This window comes from Diabrotica virgifera, chromosome 4, assembly GCF_917563875.1.
Source record: "Diabrotica virgifera virgifera chromosome 4, PGI_DIABVI_V3a".
Lineage (NCBI taxonomy): Eukaryota > Metazoa > Arthropoda > Insecta > Coleoptera > Chrysomelidae > Diabrotica > Diabrotica virgifera.
Window position 1 is genome coordinate 101,693,158 of NC_065446.1, and position 14,411 is coordinate 101,707,568.

The 14,411-nt window shown below is 34.7% G+C and overlaps 2 protein-coding genes across 5 annotated transcripts in view; both read left to right on the top strand.

The window, feature by feature from the left end:
• Positions 1-14,411, top strand: part of LOC114338870 (uncharacterized) — a 435,637-nt gene that overhangs the window by 377,723 nt on the left and 43,503 nt on the right. For all 4 annotated transcript variants that reach the window (XM_050649561.1, XM_050649559.1, XM_050649560.1 and 1 more), the window contains exon 14: positions 1,588-1,879. In XM_050649561.1, the coding sequence (XP_050505518.1) occupies positions 1,588-1,879 (292 nt within the window). The remainder of the gene's footprint in view (positions 1-1,587; positions 1,880-14,411) is intronic.
• The window catches only part of LOC114338869 (uncharacterized), a 456,134-nt gene that overhangs the window by 279,714 nt on the left and 162,009 nt on the right, over positions 1-14,411 (top strand). The gene's annotated exons all lie outside the window — the stretch shown is intronic.

Genomic DNA, 14,411 nt, shown 5'->3' on the forward strand with positions numbered 1-14,411 from the left:
ATTTCCAAGAATATTGGGATATATATCGGGATATAGTTGTGGACTGGAAGTTGAGGACTATTTATAATTTTGTTTTATGCTTTAACCAATGCATGTTCGCGATGTATGATGGGTGGTGCTAAGTCACAAGGGGTGGATAGCCATATTATAGGGTTGTGCATAATTGTGCCTATTATCATACGCATAGCACGGTATAGCTGAATGTCGACCAAGTCGATATGACTGATTCTTAGCGTCCTGTCTGGGGTAACTCCAAGGTATTTCGGGTTATTTATTGTGTTTTAACACTTTTTTATTAAAATACACGCGCAATTCTGTGTTTGATGAGATAAAAAGCTGGTACTTCAGATTTTGTATTGCTTGGTTGTAATCTCCATTTCTTAAAGTATAGGTAATTTGTGATTAGAAGTTGTTAACGTAATATTCCTATTAGATAAGATACAGTCGAACCCGCTTATTGGAATAGCCTTTGTGCAATGCAAAAATATTCTTATAACCGGGATATTCTAATAACCGATCATTGGTGGCTAGTCGAAATAAGTGTTACCGAATATACGTAATAATATTATTTACATACTATGCCAATGTGTAGTTTTACATACTATTCCAATATGTAGTTTTATTACATACTATGCCAATATGTATATCATATATTATGTACCTACATAGACAGTGTATGTAAATGGTTTTAGGTCTTTTTACGTCAATAATACAGTAGTGTAACTAGTACTTATCTATGTATGTGTTAAATACCAAATTACATTACATGTATGTGAATGAATACATTAGGGAATTAATATGAAATGTAGCAATATGTAGATATGTAAATATTTTCTTATTAAAATGCAAATATAACAAAATTACTTTTTTCCTTGAGAAATTATTGGTAATTATAGCTTTTTCGTTGTTAATCCGTGTGGTCATCCTTAATCCATTGGTTGAATAGAAGTTTTATTGACGTCAAGAAATGGATTGTTACATTCTTGTTCTTTTCTCTTCTTTTCGAATTTAACAAAGCCATAATTTACATCTTGCAAACAGGTAGGTACTCTCTGAGTGAATTCTAAATAAACTGCTTCTAACAATTTTATAACAGGCAACAGTGCCTTTGTGTAGACAAATAAAAATTATTTTATGACCCATGCATTTGTCGGCCATGCTAAAGATCGAATTGATATTCGTAACAAAGTAATAAATATTTATTACCCTAATAATATCTAATCCAGCACTACAGGCCGTTGACGACAAACCATAATACCAAACATAAATAAATTTTTCGTAAATTGTAAAAAAAATATTCTTTGACCTGCAAAATATGCTAATAAGCGATATTATCTAGTTAGATCCTATTACAATAAACAGATAAATTTATTAAGGAGTAAATGGAAATGTTTCGGGAACGTGAATTTATATTCCATAAACCGGGATATTCCTATAACAGGGATTCTAATAAGCGGGTTCGACTGTAGTAATCTTGTGTCACATTTATGTAATTTTAACCTGATAATTTTACGGTAGGTAACTAATCTACCAATTGCACATGTTGGTCTGTTTGTTCACACTATGTAACCGAAATTATACTTTTAGGATAGTGGACTGGGTGAATCTCAAAACTTATGATTTTTACGGAAGTTGGAGTTCTTCCACTGGCAATCATAACTCTCTTTATTTTTCCTCAAAAGAGTATAATTGGGAAAAGGAACATTCTAACATAGCGGCAGCCGCTAAGAACTGGCTCAATGCAGGCCTATCCAAAGAGAAGACGGTTTTAGGTGTTGCATTCTATGGAGTGAGTTTTGAGTTGAAAGCTAGCAATGAAACTGGTATACATGCTCCTGTAATAAAGGGATCTGCCCTTGGAGAGCTTAGATATTATGAGGTAAGTGATATAAACTGGTGTCTTTAGGATCAAAGGCTTAAGGAAAGTTTTTTTAGTAAATCTATGTTAGCGATTACTTTTAAAATAGTATAAAACGCTAAATTGAAAGTTAAAACTTTTTCTTTGGAAACATTTTGCGGGCTGAAAAGTATGTCTTAAACAAAAGAAAAGCTTTTCATTTACATTTTTGGCCAAACGAACGGAGCTCTAAAAAACTAAAACTTTTTATAAGCTCTACATAAACAAACCATATAAACAACATCGTAAACTTTGTCAAAAAACTTCTTAAAACTTCTCTGTGAATTAATTAATAGGTTTCGTATCTTAAGTAGATTTCAAAAGAGTTTCTTCAGATTTTTTGACCGAAGACTGAATAAATCGATGGCCCCTCTTCAAACAAGTGCAGTCTTGCCTGCTCGCAAAGAAGTCGCCACTCCTGTCGATTCCTGGCAACTTCCCTCCATCTTCTGACTCTTAAAATCATTAGATCTTCTTTTACACCATCAATCCATCTTCTTCGTGGTCGTCCTCTACTTCTTGTGTCCTATGGTTTTAAAAATGTTAATCTCTTCGTGTATTCGTGATCTGACATCCTAGCAATGTGTCCAGCTGATCTGATTCTCTGCACTTTCACTAATTTCACAATATTTATATTGGTCTATGACTGATATAGTTCAAAGTTGTGTCTTCTACGCCATAGCCCATTTTCATTTAGTGCCCCAAAAATCATTCTAAGAATTTTTCTCTCAAAAATACCAAGAAGTCTTTCATCATTTTGAAATAAGGTCCACATTTTAGCCCTATATATCAAAATTGGCCTTATTAAGGTCTTGTATACAGTGCGTCCATAAAGTAACGCATAATTTTTTTTTGAATTTCGATTTTTGCCATATAATATATCATACTAGTGACGCCATCCATCTGAGAGTGATGACGTAATCGATGATTATTTCAAATGAAAATAGGGGTCTTGTGATAGCTCATTTGAAAGAGTATTCAATTCTCTATTCACTAATATAACCAGGCACATAATTATTTATACAAGGTGTTTAAAGAACATTTTTTTGGTTAAAATATATATGTAATTTATTTAATTTAAGTATGTAATTTAAAGTTTATGCTGTTGTCAGAAAACAAGAAACAAATGTTTATTTGACAAATAAATATTGGTTTTCGCTTAAATTTAATGTTAAAGCTGCCACCCACCTACCCCTTGGTAGTTTGAACATTTCGTTTAAGCGAAAATCAATTTTTATTTGTCAAATAAATTTTTTTTCTGTTTTTTGGCACTAGTAATATGTATTTTAAATTAAATTAATTACATACATTCTTCTTTTTGTCTCAATTATTTTAATAAAAAAAAAATGTTTTTTGAGTACCCTGTATAAATAATTATGTTAATGTTTATATTAGTGAATAGAAAATTAAATACCCTTTCAAATGAGCTATCACATGACCCCTATTCTCGTTTAAAAAGATCGTCGATTACGTCATCACGCTCAGATGGATGATGTCACTAGTATGATATACATGCCAAAAAATCATTATCATCATCATCATCACTCTCTTTGCCTTATCCCTATGCGGGGTCGGCTTCCCTAATTTCATTCTCCACACAATTCTATCCTGGGTCATATCATTATTAATCCCCTTTACCATCCAATACTCTTCGTATTGGATGATTAACGTCTCGACGTTGAACATGACCAAACCATCTCAGCCTATGCTCTCTTATTTTGGCATCAATTGGTGCCACACCTAGACTTCCCCTAATATACTCATTTTTAATTTTATCCTTTCTTGTCACTCCACTCATCCATCTAAGCATTCTCATCTCCGCCACATGCGTTCGTTGTTCCTCTTTCTGTTTCACTGCCCAACATTCAGTTCCATACATCATAGCCGGTCTTATGGCTGTTTTATAGAATTTTCCTTTCAGCTATATTGGAACTTTTCTGTCACACAACACACCACTCGCTTCCTTCCACTTCAGCCATCCAGCCCTAATTCTACTGCATGCATCTCCATCTATTTCTCCATTACTCTGTAATACCGATCCCAGGTACTTAAAACTATTGCTTTTTACAATCAGTTCGCCATCCAAAGATACCATTATATTTGTAGTAACTCCATCTTTAAATGAATATTCCAAATACTCTGTCTTTGTCCTACTAAGTTTTAAACCTTTTTCCTCCAGAGATCGTGTCCACTGTTCCAATTTTTGTTCTAAGTCTCTTTCACTATTTCCTACTAACACGACAGCATCAGCATACATTAAGCACCATGGAATGTTACCCTGTAGTTTCGCTGTTATCTGGTCCAAAACTAATGAGAATAAATACGGACTAAGCACCGAGCCTTGGTGCAATCCTACTTTCACATGAAATTTATCAGTCTCTCCCACACCTGTCCTAACACTAGTCATTACTCCCTCATACATATCCCTCACAATCTTTACATATACACCAAGGACTCCTTTCTTATTGAGTGCCCACAACAGAATCTCTCGAGGAACTCTATCGTGTGCTTTCTCAAGATCAATGAATACCATATGAGCGTTGGTCTCTTCATTCCTGTATTTTTCCATCAGTTGCCTTACAATGAAAATTGCGTCTGTTGTTGATCTGCCATGCATAAAGCCAAATTGATTCTCGGATATGTCGGTCTCTTCACGTATCCGTCTATAAATTACTCTCTCCCATATTTTCATGGTGTGGCTAAGCAGTTTTATAGCCCTGTAGTTTGTACACTGCTGTATATCTCCCGTGTTTTTGTACACAGGTACTACTATACTGCTTCTCCATTCATCTGGCATTTGTCCAACTTCCATAATTTTACTAAATAAACCTGCTAGCCACCTTGTTCATGTCTCTCCCTTGTTCCTGTATACATACCAAAAAATCGTAGCTTAAGAATTTTTCCTTAAAGGCACCGGTTTACGAAATAACGAATTTATGCGTTACTTTATGGACGCAATGTATATTGAGCTGTACTGCACGTTTCATATTTTACTGCATGAAAGGCAGTTTTTGTTTTTATTTGATTCAGAGTTGGACCACGATCTCCAGATAGCTAGTTCTGCATCTTATGTGTCCTTAGTGGAGGCTATGCAGTCACAACTCTAAACCAAATATCAACAGCCTGCCTTATTAAAGGAAACATCTTTCGTAAAAATGAGGAAGACGAAAAATGTCATATACAAATTTTATTACAAGTTTTAATTGTTTTATTACAGTAAACTTTGTATCTGAGACTTTTCGTCTTCCTCGTTTTTACGAAAGATGTCGCTGTTTTGCATCTCAAGGGTGGAATTATTGCATTCGCGGTAGTTTACCTTAAATAAGGCAGGTTGTTGATATTTGGTTTAGAGTTGTGACTGCATAGCCCCACCGATGACGCCTGAGAATCAGAAATAGCTATCTGGAGATGGTGGTCCAACTCTAAATCAAATAAAAACAAAAACCCTGTTTCGGCTCTTTTCCTAGACGAAGAGGGAGTAGATGCGTGACCGTTGTCCTTTCTGATTTCTTCTATATTTTTGTCGTCTCCGTGCTTATAAATTGTTAAAGCCGGAGATTCCGGATGCAACCAAAAGCAGTTTCTGTTGATGAAGAGTCTTAGATTTAAAATATTGTTTATTATTTTACTTCAATTATTTTATTTGTTTTATTACAGTAAACTTTTTTTATTTACAACAATCCGCTTCAACCTAATAAGGTTATTAGCGGGATAGTTAACAGTTTATTACACTTTGTTTAAATAATTAGTCTTTGAGATACAAAAATAGTTTATTAGTGCTGTTATTGTCTAAAATGTATTTAAGATGGTTTGCTAAATGGTATCTATGTCTATTGAATTTTTCACACTTTTCCACTAGCACATGCTTCACTGTAAGGGGTGAACCGCACTCATCACAAATTGGAGATTCTTCTTTTTTAAGCAAATGTTCATGAGAAAACTGGGATTGTCCAAGTCGTAAACGGGAAATAATTGTTTGCTGTCGTCTGGATACGTCGGGTTGTTGCCATGGTCCAACCTTATTTTTTACCTCCTGAAGCTTTGATGGTGTGGATTTCCATTTATTGTTCCAGTTTTCGAATAGATGTTTTATGAAGTAACTTTTTAGATCCATACTTACAGATTGGGGTGACATGGGAATGCTGTTCTCATTTATGGCTTCTTTGGCATTTCGGTCTGCTGCTTCATTACCTGCTACTCCAACATGTCCACTTCAACATTTTCCACTTCTTCTTCTTCTTCATATGCTATCTCTGCTACGGAGGTTGGCAATCATCATAGCTATTTTAATTTTTGAGTCAGTAGCTCTGAATAGTTGTTTTGAGCTGCATCCAAACCTCAGCCATGAAATTCGTCTTCTTCTGATGCTTCTTCTGCTATCTACCCCTCCTTGCATTATGAGTCATATATTATTGTTCCAGTTTTCGAATAGATGTTTTATGAAGTAACTTTTTAGATCCATACTTACAGATTGGGGTGACATGGGAATGCAATTCTCATTTATGGCTTCTTTGGAATTTCGGTCTGCTGCTTCATTACCTGCTACTCCAACATGTGATGGGACCCAGATAAACTTGATACTTAAATCTTCAGTGTGCAATTTATGTAGTTCTTCCTTTATTAGTAAGGCTATTGGATGCTGCGTGTACATTTTCCTGATTACGTGTAGTGATGACATAGAATCTGTCACGATTAATATTTTGTTCTTCTTATTCGCATTGGCATGTAGTATTGCTTGGTAGATTGCGTAAAGTTCTCCGGTTAATACAGTTGCGGTATCTGGAATTTTATATTTGAGAATCTCTGTGTTATTAACAATTGCCACTCCGACTCTATTTTCAGTTTTAGACGCGTCTGTATACTGTGTAATCGGAATGCGAGTTAATTAGATCTCTGAAGTGTTGTATGATGAGATTAGGGGTTGGTTCGTCCACATAAGTAGGAATAACAATTTTTAATTTTCTTGTTTTTGTAAAGAATATTTTAATTCATTTTCTTTTCAATATTATGGGACACCCCGTATATACGAGTAGGCCAATACCTAATTCAGTGAGTATGTATTAATTTTTATCATTATTTTCAAGTAAAAACCTTAAAGTTTTTTGTATGTAATTACCTGCCTACTCGCCTCATTTTAAAAAGACAATTCGCCAACCAACTCTCTTGGTTAACAGTCACTTACAATCATTCCGAAAAGTGTATAGAAACTCAATATAGTCCTCGCGAGTGATTTATACTTTATACTACTCAGCAATAGCAGTACGAAAAATAGCAGGCCTGCTCCAGCTTGTGCAACGAGAAATGACAAGGTAGGAAATATTTTTATTACAATTTACTTTAAGGTCTGGTTTTTTTACTGTTATTTTTTTTATTCTATTTTAAATTCACCCTATGCTAAACAGTCCACTAATAAAGCTCACTGAGTTAGTAATCTCCTCCAAGATGATTTATTGATCCGTTACGAGCCTGATAGATCCATTTTCTATATTTTTTTCTTGCATTTTTCATTTTTCTAAGAGGGTAATATAGTCGGGGAAAGTTTCTTTTAAACCTGAATTGTTTGATTTTATTGTCATACTTTGCTAATTTACAAAGATCAGAATCAAATTCAGGTTATTTAACCGCATTTCCTTTGACTTTATTTTTTGTTATTCTTTAACATAAGGCGATAAAATATTCTTTACAAAATTAAAATCACGTATCAATTAGTACATTGGTTTTTTGTTTGTGCCGATCGTTAGTGGTACCTATACCTCAGTTAATGTTGTTTTTTAAGTAAAAAAGGAACACATTAATGTAAAAGTAATTATTATTAAATTGTCAACGTCGGCCAATAGACAAATTTTGTTATAATAATTATTATACAGGTTGACTCTATTATAGATGAAACTGTGTGTTTATTTTACACAGTAATTTTTATTTAAAGGGTTTATGTTTTATAATTATTTTTTGTCTATAAATATTCAAATAGCAGAGGACATAGTTTTCTATTTTATTAGCACAAAGTTCGGTTGTATTTTATTAATTTTCGTGTGGTGAACCTATTTTATTTCCTAACGCTAATTTCATATTTTTCTAAATTTATTAATTCTACATTTAAATTTACAAAATGGCAGATAAAATTAAAAAATATCAATCTTTAAGACAAGTTGAAGTGCAACAAATGACTGAAATTCATGCTGTTGCTTTAAAGGTAGCTGCTGACGATAAGAATTTTTACCCGGTTTTGGAAGTTATGTATGAAGGATTGGAAAAAATTCGTGACAATTTTTATGATCTTCATAATAAAATAATTATGTTAGTTTCTGAGCAAGATAATGAGGACGCGCTATTTAAAGTCGAAGATGATTGCCGTAGTAATTTTGACAAATTATATTATAAAATTAAATTAACATACGTGCAAGCCTTTAGAAAATCTTCAACATCAAGTCAGCAAACTACATCAACTTCACAGTCTCAAAATCCTTTACCTATAAATTATTTTAATTTACCGAAACCGGAATTGCCATCTTTCAGTGGAAAAATAACTGAATTTAGAAGTTTTATAGATCAGTTTGATGCTCGCGTTCATACTCTTACTTACTTACAACCAATTGACAAATTTAATTTGTTACTATCGTGTTTAAAGGGTGCAGCGCGCGATGCTGTGGATCATATTGACATCACAGCAAACAATTATCCAATTGCCTATGATCTGCTTTGTGAAAGGTTTAATAATGTTAGGGTAATCGCTGCCAATTTATGGAATAACCTTGAAAGTTCACCACAACTGACTTCAGAAGATCCAAAAGAACTACGCAAGTTGTTAGATACATTTTCGAAAAATGTGGCATCTCTAAATAAGCTAGGACTACCCACAGTACATTGGGATTTTATACTTGTTCAAATGATTTTAAAACGATTAACTGTTTCTTTAGTAACACGTTTTGAGCTTTTTCATAATAATTCAACCATCCCAAGCTATAAAAAACTGATTGATTTTTTAAATCAAAGTTGTCTCGCTTTAGATAATATTGATTTTCACACTAAACCAAAATCTAACTTTTCTAAAAAACCTAATTCTTCCAAATCTACATCATTGCTTGCTCAAACAGAACCTGAACCAAAATGTTCTATCTGTAAAACTAATGATACCCATGCCATTTATAAATGCTCCGTTTTTTTGGCAAAATCTCCTGTAGATCGATTTCAATTAATAAAAAAGAACAAGATGTGTATTAACTGTCTTGGATCACATCGTTCTAGCCTATGCAAATCTACATGGACTTGTCACTCGTGCCATAAAAAACATCATACACTCCTTTGCTTCTCCTCTTCTAAGAAAGAAGAGAATGTTCAAGATTCGGCGGCATCCACTTTAAATTCAACGACTGGATCATCCGTTTCTGTGTGTTTTTCTTCCGCTGATAAAAGTACTTTGCTTTCCACTGCATGTATTGAGGTGCTTGATTGTCACGGTAACTACCAACCTGTTAGGTGTCTGTTAGATTCGGGAAGCATGACGTCCTTCATCTGTCAAAAGACCCTTAGGCGTTTAGGTTTACGTCCCATGAAAACTTCAGCTAACATCCAAGGATTAGGTTCTATGCAGTCGACCACTAATTTAGGTGGGGTTACCATTTCTTTTAAACCAGTACGTAAATCTTCTCCTATTTTGACAACCGATGCGTTAGTCTTGACAAAAATATGTGAGGATCAGCCTTTATGTAATTTAGAAGTTAATACTTGGCCCCATATTGCTAATTTAAAGTTAGCAGATGATAACTTCTTTCGTAGAGGATCCATCGACATTCTTTTAGGAGCTGATGTATTCTCTACAATTCTTTTGGATGGACGTATTTACGGCAATCAAGATCAACCTGATGCAATTAATACTATATTTGGCTATGTGCTTATGGGAAAAGTAAATATTTCAAAGGCACCTACTCTTACTTCTTTATTTTGCCAAGTTGAAGATACGGTTTCTTTGGATCAGCAAATAAAGAAATTCTGGGAATTAGAAGCAGTCCCTGAAGTTTTTTGCTTAGCTCCTGATGACGCTAAAGTGGAAAATATGTTTATGAATACTTATAAGCGTGAACAATCAGGACGCTTTGTAGTAGATCTACCTTTTAAGGAAGAAAATCCTGTCTTTCCTAATATTAGATCACTTGCTCTTAGTAGGTTTTATTCATTAGAAAGAAGGCTTCAAAAATCTCCTGAACTTTATGACCAATACCGCACCTTTATGAAGGAATTTGTTGAGCTCGGTCACATGGAACCTGTCCCATTGAATAACTTCGATTCACCTTATGTTTACTATTTATCGCATCATTGTGTTTTAAGACCTGAAAGTCTAACAAGTAAATTAAGGGTCGTTTTTAATGGTTCCGGGCATCTTCCAAATCAACCCTCACTCAATGACAAATTATTCACTGGTCCTAAGCTTCAGACTGACATCTGTACAATTTTGATTAATTTTCGATTGCATGGTTATGTAATTACGGCCGATATTTCTAAAATGTATAGGCAAATTTTAATTAATCCTACTCAAACAGATTATCAAAGAGTACTTTGGCGTTCTAATAATTCTGAACCTGTTCGAGATCTTCGTATCAACAGAGTTGTTTATGGTCTCTCTTGTTCTCCTTATCTTGCTATTAGATGTCTACATCAGTTGGCTAATGATGACGGGGATTCGTTTCCTCTAGCAGCCGAGGCACTTAAAACTGGAACCTACGTTGATGATATCGTTTCTTCCTGTCCTAGTTTCGAAAATGCCTTAGCACTAAGAGACGAACTTATTGCCTTACTTGCCAAAGGAGGTTTTGAGTTGAAAAAATGGTCCAGTAATGTACCCGATTTATTGAAAGGATTAGCTGTATCAGATTTAGCAATAAAACCTCTTACATTTAATGATGATATTTCGTCCAAAACACTTAAAGTATTAGGGTTGGAATGGGACGCTTCTTCGGATACATTTGCTTTTAAAGTTCAAGTTTTAGACTCTTCTTGTACAAAACGTCATCTTTTGTCCAATTTAGCAAAAATATTTGATCCTCTTGGATTTTTATCTCCAATAACATTTCTAATTAAACACCTTATTCAAAGAATATGGACTCAAAAGATTGGTTGGGATGATGCTCCATCAAAAGAAATTATCCGTTTGTGGAAAAAATACATTGATGATGTAGCATATTTGAGTAAATTAAATTTACCTCGTCGTTTATTAATTGACGATATTTTACGCTTAGAAGTTCACTGTTTTGGTGACGCTAGCGAGAAAGGTTACTGCGCTGTCTTGTACTTTCGATGCTTATCACCTTCAGGCCAACCTTTTGTTTCTTTTGTTATAGCTAAATCTAAGGTCGCACCCATTAATAAGGGACTTACTATTCCCAGATTAGAATTGTCTGCTGCGGTTTTAGTGGCTCGACTAGTCTCCTTTGTTTCTTCTGTTATTAAAGATAAAGTAGAAATCAAGGAAATATACTGTTATTCTGATTCTGCTGTTACATTACGTTGGTTACAATCTTCCCCTCATCAGTGGAAAACTTTTGTGAGCAATAGAGTAGCTTATGTGCAGGAACGAGTAACTTCTTCATGTTGGCACTATGTTCCTTCTGAAGAAAATCCTGCTGACATTGGTTCAAGGGGTTGCTTACCCTCTGAGTTAATTAACTGTTCCAAATGGTGGGCGGGGCCAACCTTCTTACAATCTGACCCGCTAACGTTCTTTGAACTTAATTCAAAGGAGTCTACTAATGTAAATTTGGAAGTGCGGACTGTCGCATTGATTGCTGAAATTCCCAATAATTTTTTAGATATTTTATTGGATCGTCATTCGTCTTTAAATAGGTGTGTTCGATGTTTGTGTTACATTATTCGTTTTTTCCATTATGTAACCAAAAACCGATATGGTAATCTGGAAATAGGTTGTTTAAGTTTATTGGAGCAACATAACTCCTTACTGGTTTTTGTTAAACGAACACAGCAGATCTTTTTTAATACTTTAATAAATTTTATCCAAGATAAACAGCTGCTTCCAAAAAATTTAAGAAAGCTTTCACCTTTTATCGATGCAAAGGGAATTCTACGTGTAGGTAGTCGCCTAGCTAATGCGCCCATTTCGTATGATCGCAAATTTCCGGCATTACTTCCTAACAGTTGTAAATTAACTGATATGATTATTGAATCTACTCATCTGCAATATCTACACGCCGGGCTTCAAACTGTTCAATACCTAATTTCTCAGCGTTTTTGGATTATATCTTCCAAACGAGCCATTCGTAGAGTACTGTCTAAATGTGTTAAATGTTTTAAGGTGAATCCTTTGTCCCCAGTTCCGTTAATGGGAAATCTACCGCTAGCTCGAATATCTCAACTAAAACCTTTCAGTAATGTTGGAGTTGATTTTGCGGGCCCTTTTCCTATAAGAGCTTCCAAACTTCGAAAGTCTCAAACTCTTAAAGCGTATTTGTCGCTTTTTATTTGTTTCTCAACAAAAGCTCTTCATTTAGAGCTCGTATCTGATTTATCCACTGACGCGTTTTTAGCTGCGTTTAAGCGATTTGTCAGTCGTAGAGGCCGATGTCAACATGTTTATAGTGACAATGGCACTAACTTTGTTGGAGCCAGAGCAGAACTTAACAGATTGGCATCACAAGCTGCTTCTCATGAATCTATTCAATGGCATCTCATTCCCCCTTCTTCTCCACACTTTGGAGGTTTATGGGAATCTAATATTAAGACGGTAAAGGGTCATTTAATTCGCACAATTGGAGAACAAGTACTAACTTTTGAAGAGTTATATACTATTTTTTCTCAAATTGAGGCCATCATGAATTCGAGGCCAATATGCCCGTTAAGTTCAGACCCAAACGATCTTAGTGCGTTAACTCCAGGACATTTTTTGACCATGGAGCCTTTGAGTGCTCCGCCCGAAGAAACGTTGCTCGATGTTCCGCACAATCGGTTGAATCGTTGGCAATTATTAAATAAGTTGCACCAACAGATTTGGGAACGGTGGTCTAAGGAGTACCTCCAAACTCTTCATCAAAGGGCTAAATGGAATTCTCCGTCTCCAAACGTCCAACTAGGTACCTTAGTGGTAATCCGCCAAAATAATATTCCCCCGCTACAATGGCCTTTGGGCCGTATAATTGAGGTTCATCCTGGATCTGATGGTATAGTTAGAGTGGCCACAGTGAAAACTAATAGTGGTATATATAAACGCTCTATAGTAAAATTATGTCCTTTGCCTTTTGAGCCGTAACAATACTGCGTATTGTGGTGGGCGGTTGTGGTTCGTCCACATAAGTAGGAATAACAATTTTTAATTTTCTTGTTTTTGTAAAGAATATTTTAATTCATTTTCTTTTCAATATTATGGGACACCCCGTATATACGAGTAGGCCAATACCTAATTCAGTGAGTATGTATTAATTTTTATCATTATTTTCAAGTAAAAACCTTAAAGTTTTTTGTATGTAATTACCTGCCTACTCGCCTCATTTTAAAAAGACAATTCGCCAACCAACTCTCTTGGTTAACAGTCACTTACAATCATTCCGAAAAGTGTATAGAAACTCAATATAGTCCTCGCGAGTGATTTATACTTTATACTACTCAGCAATAGCAGTACGAAAAATAGCAGGCCTGCTCCAGCTTGTGCAACGAGAAATGACAAGGTAGGAAATATTTTTATTACAATTTACTTTAAGGTCTGGTTTTTTTACTGTTATTTTTTTTATTCTATTTTAAATTCACCCTATGCTAAACAGTCCACTAATAAAGCTCACTGAGTTAGTAATCTCCTCCAAGATGATTTAGGGGTAGTGCTTTTTTTTTGGAATTGTAACAGACTGCAATTGACTGTTGGAATTTTTACAGTCCAAGGTGGAGATGAAGATATGTCTTTGTACTGATATAAGGGTGGAAATTCCTGCCAGTTAAATAGCTTCATTGCATGGTAGATTCTGCGAGAATATGGGAGATTGAGCTTTGAAGAGTCTTTAGTCGTGGATATGTCTAAAATGTTATTTATTGGAATTCTTTTGTGTACATTTATGTTAGTAGCGTAATTAAGGGTTAACAACTGTCTACGAAGCATTAGAGTGGGTTCGCCTATTTCAGCTATTTATCGGAGTTGTTCTGTATGCTCCAAGTATAATCCTTAGGGAGGTGTTATGTAGCGTATCCAAAGGTTTTAAGGTTGTTTTACTGGCAGATGCATATGCGACACATCCGTAATCAATCTTAGAATAAATTAACGATCTATATAGCATGAGCAGTGTTTTACCTTCAGCACCCCAAGTTCTGTGAGCTAGATACTTTAACAAGTTAAGGTCATTTCGACATGAAAGAACTAACTGCTGAATATGACTTTTCCAATTTAACTGTTGATCAAATATCATTCCTAGGAATTTTATTTCGTTTGTATAGGAAAGATTTTGATTCTCAAGCGTAAGGTTTGGTTTATCCTCAATATGTTTTTTTGAAAAGATTATACATTTTGTTTTATTAGAACAAAAAC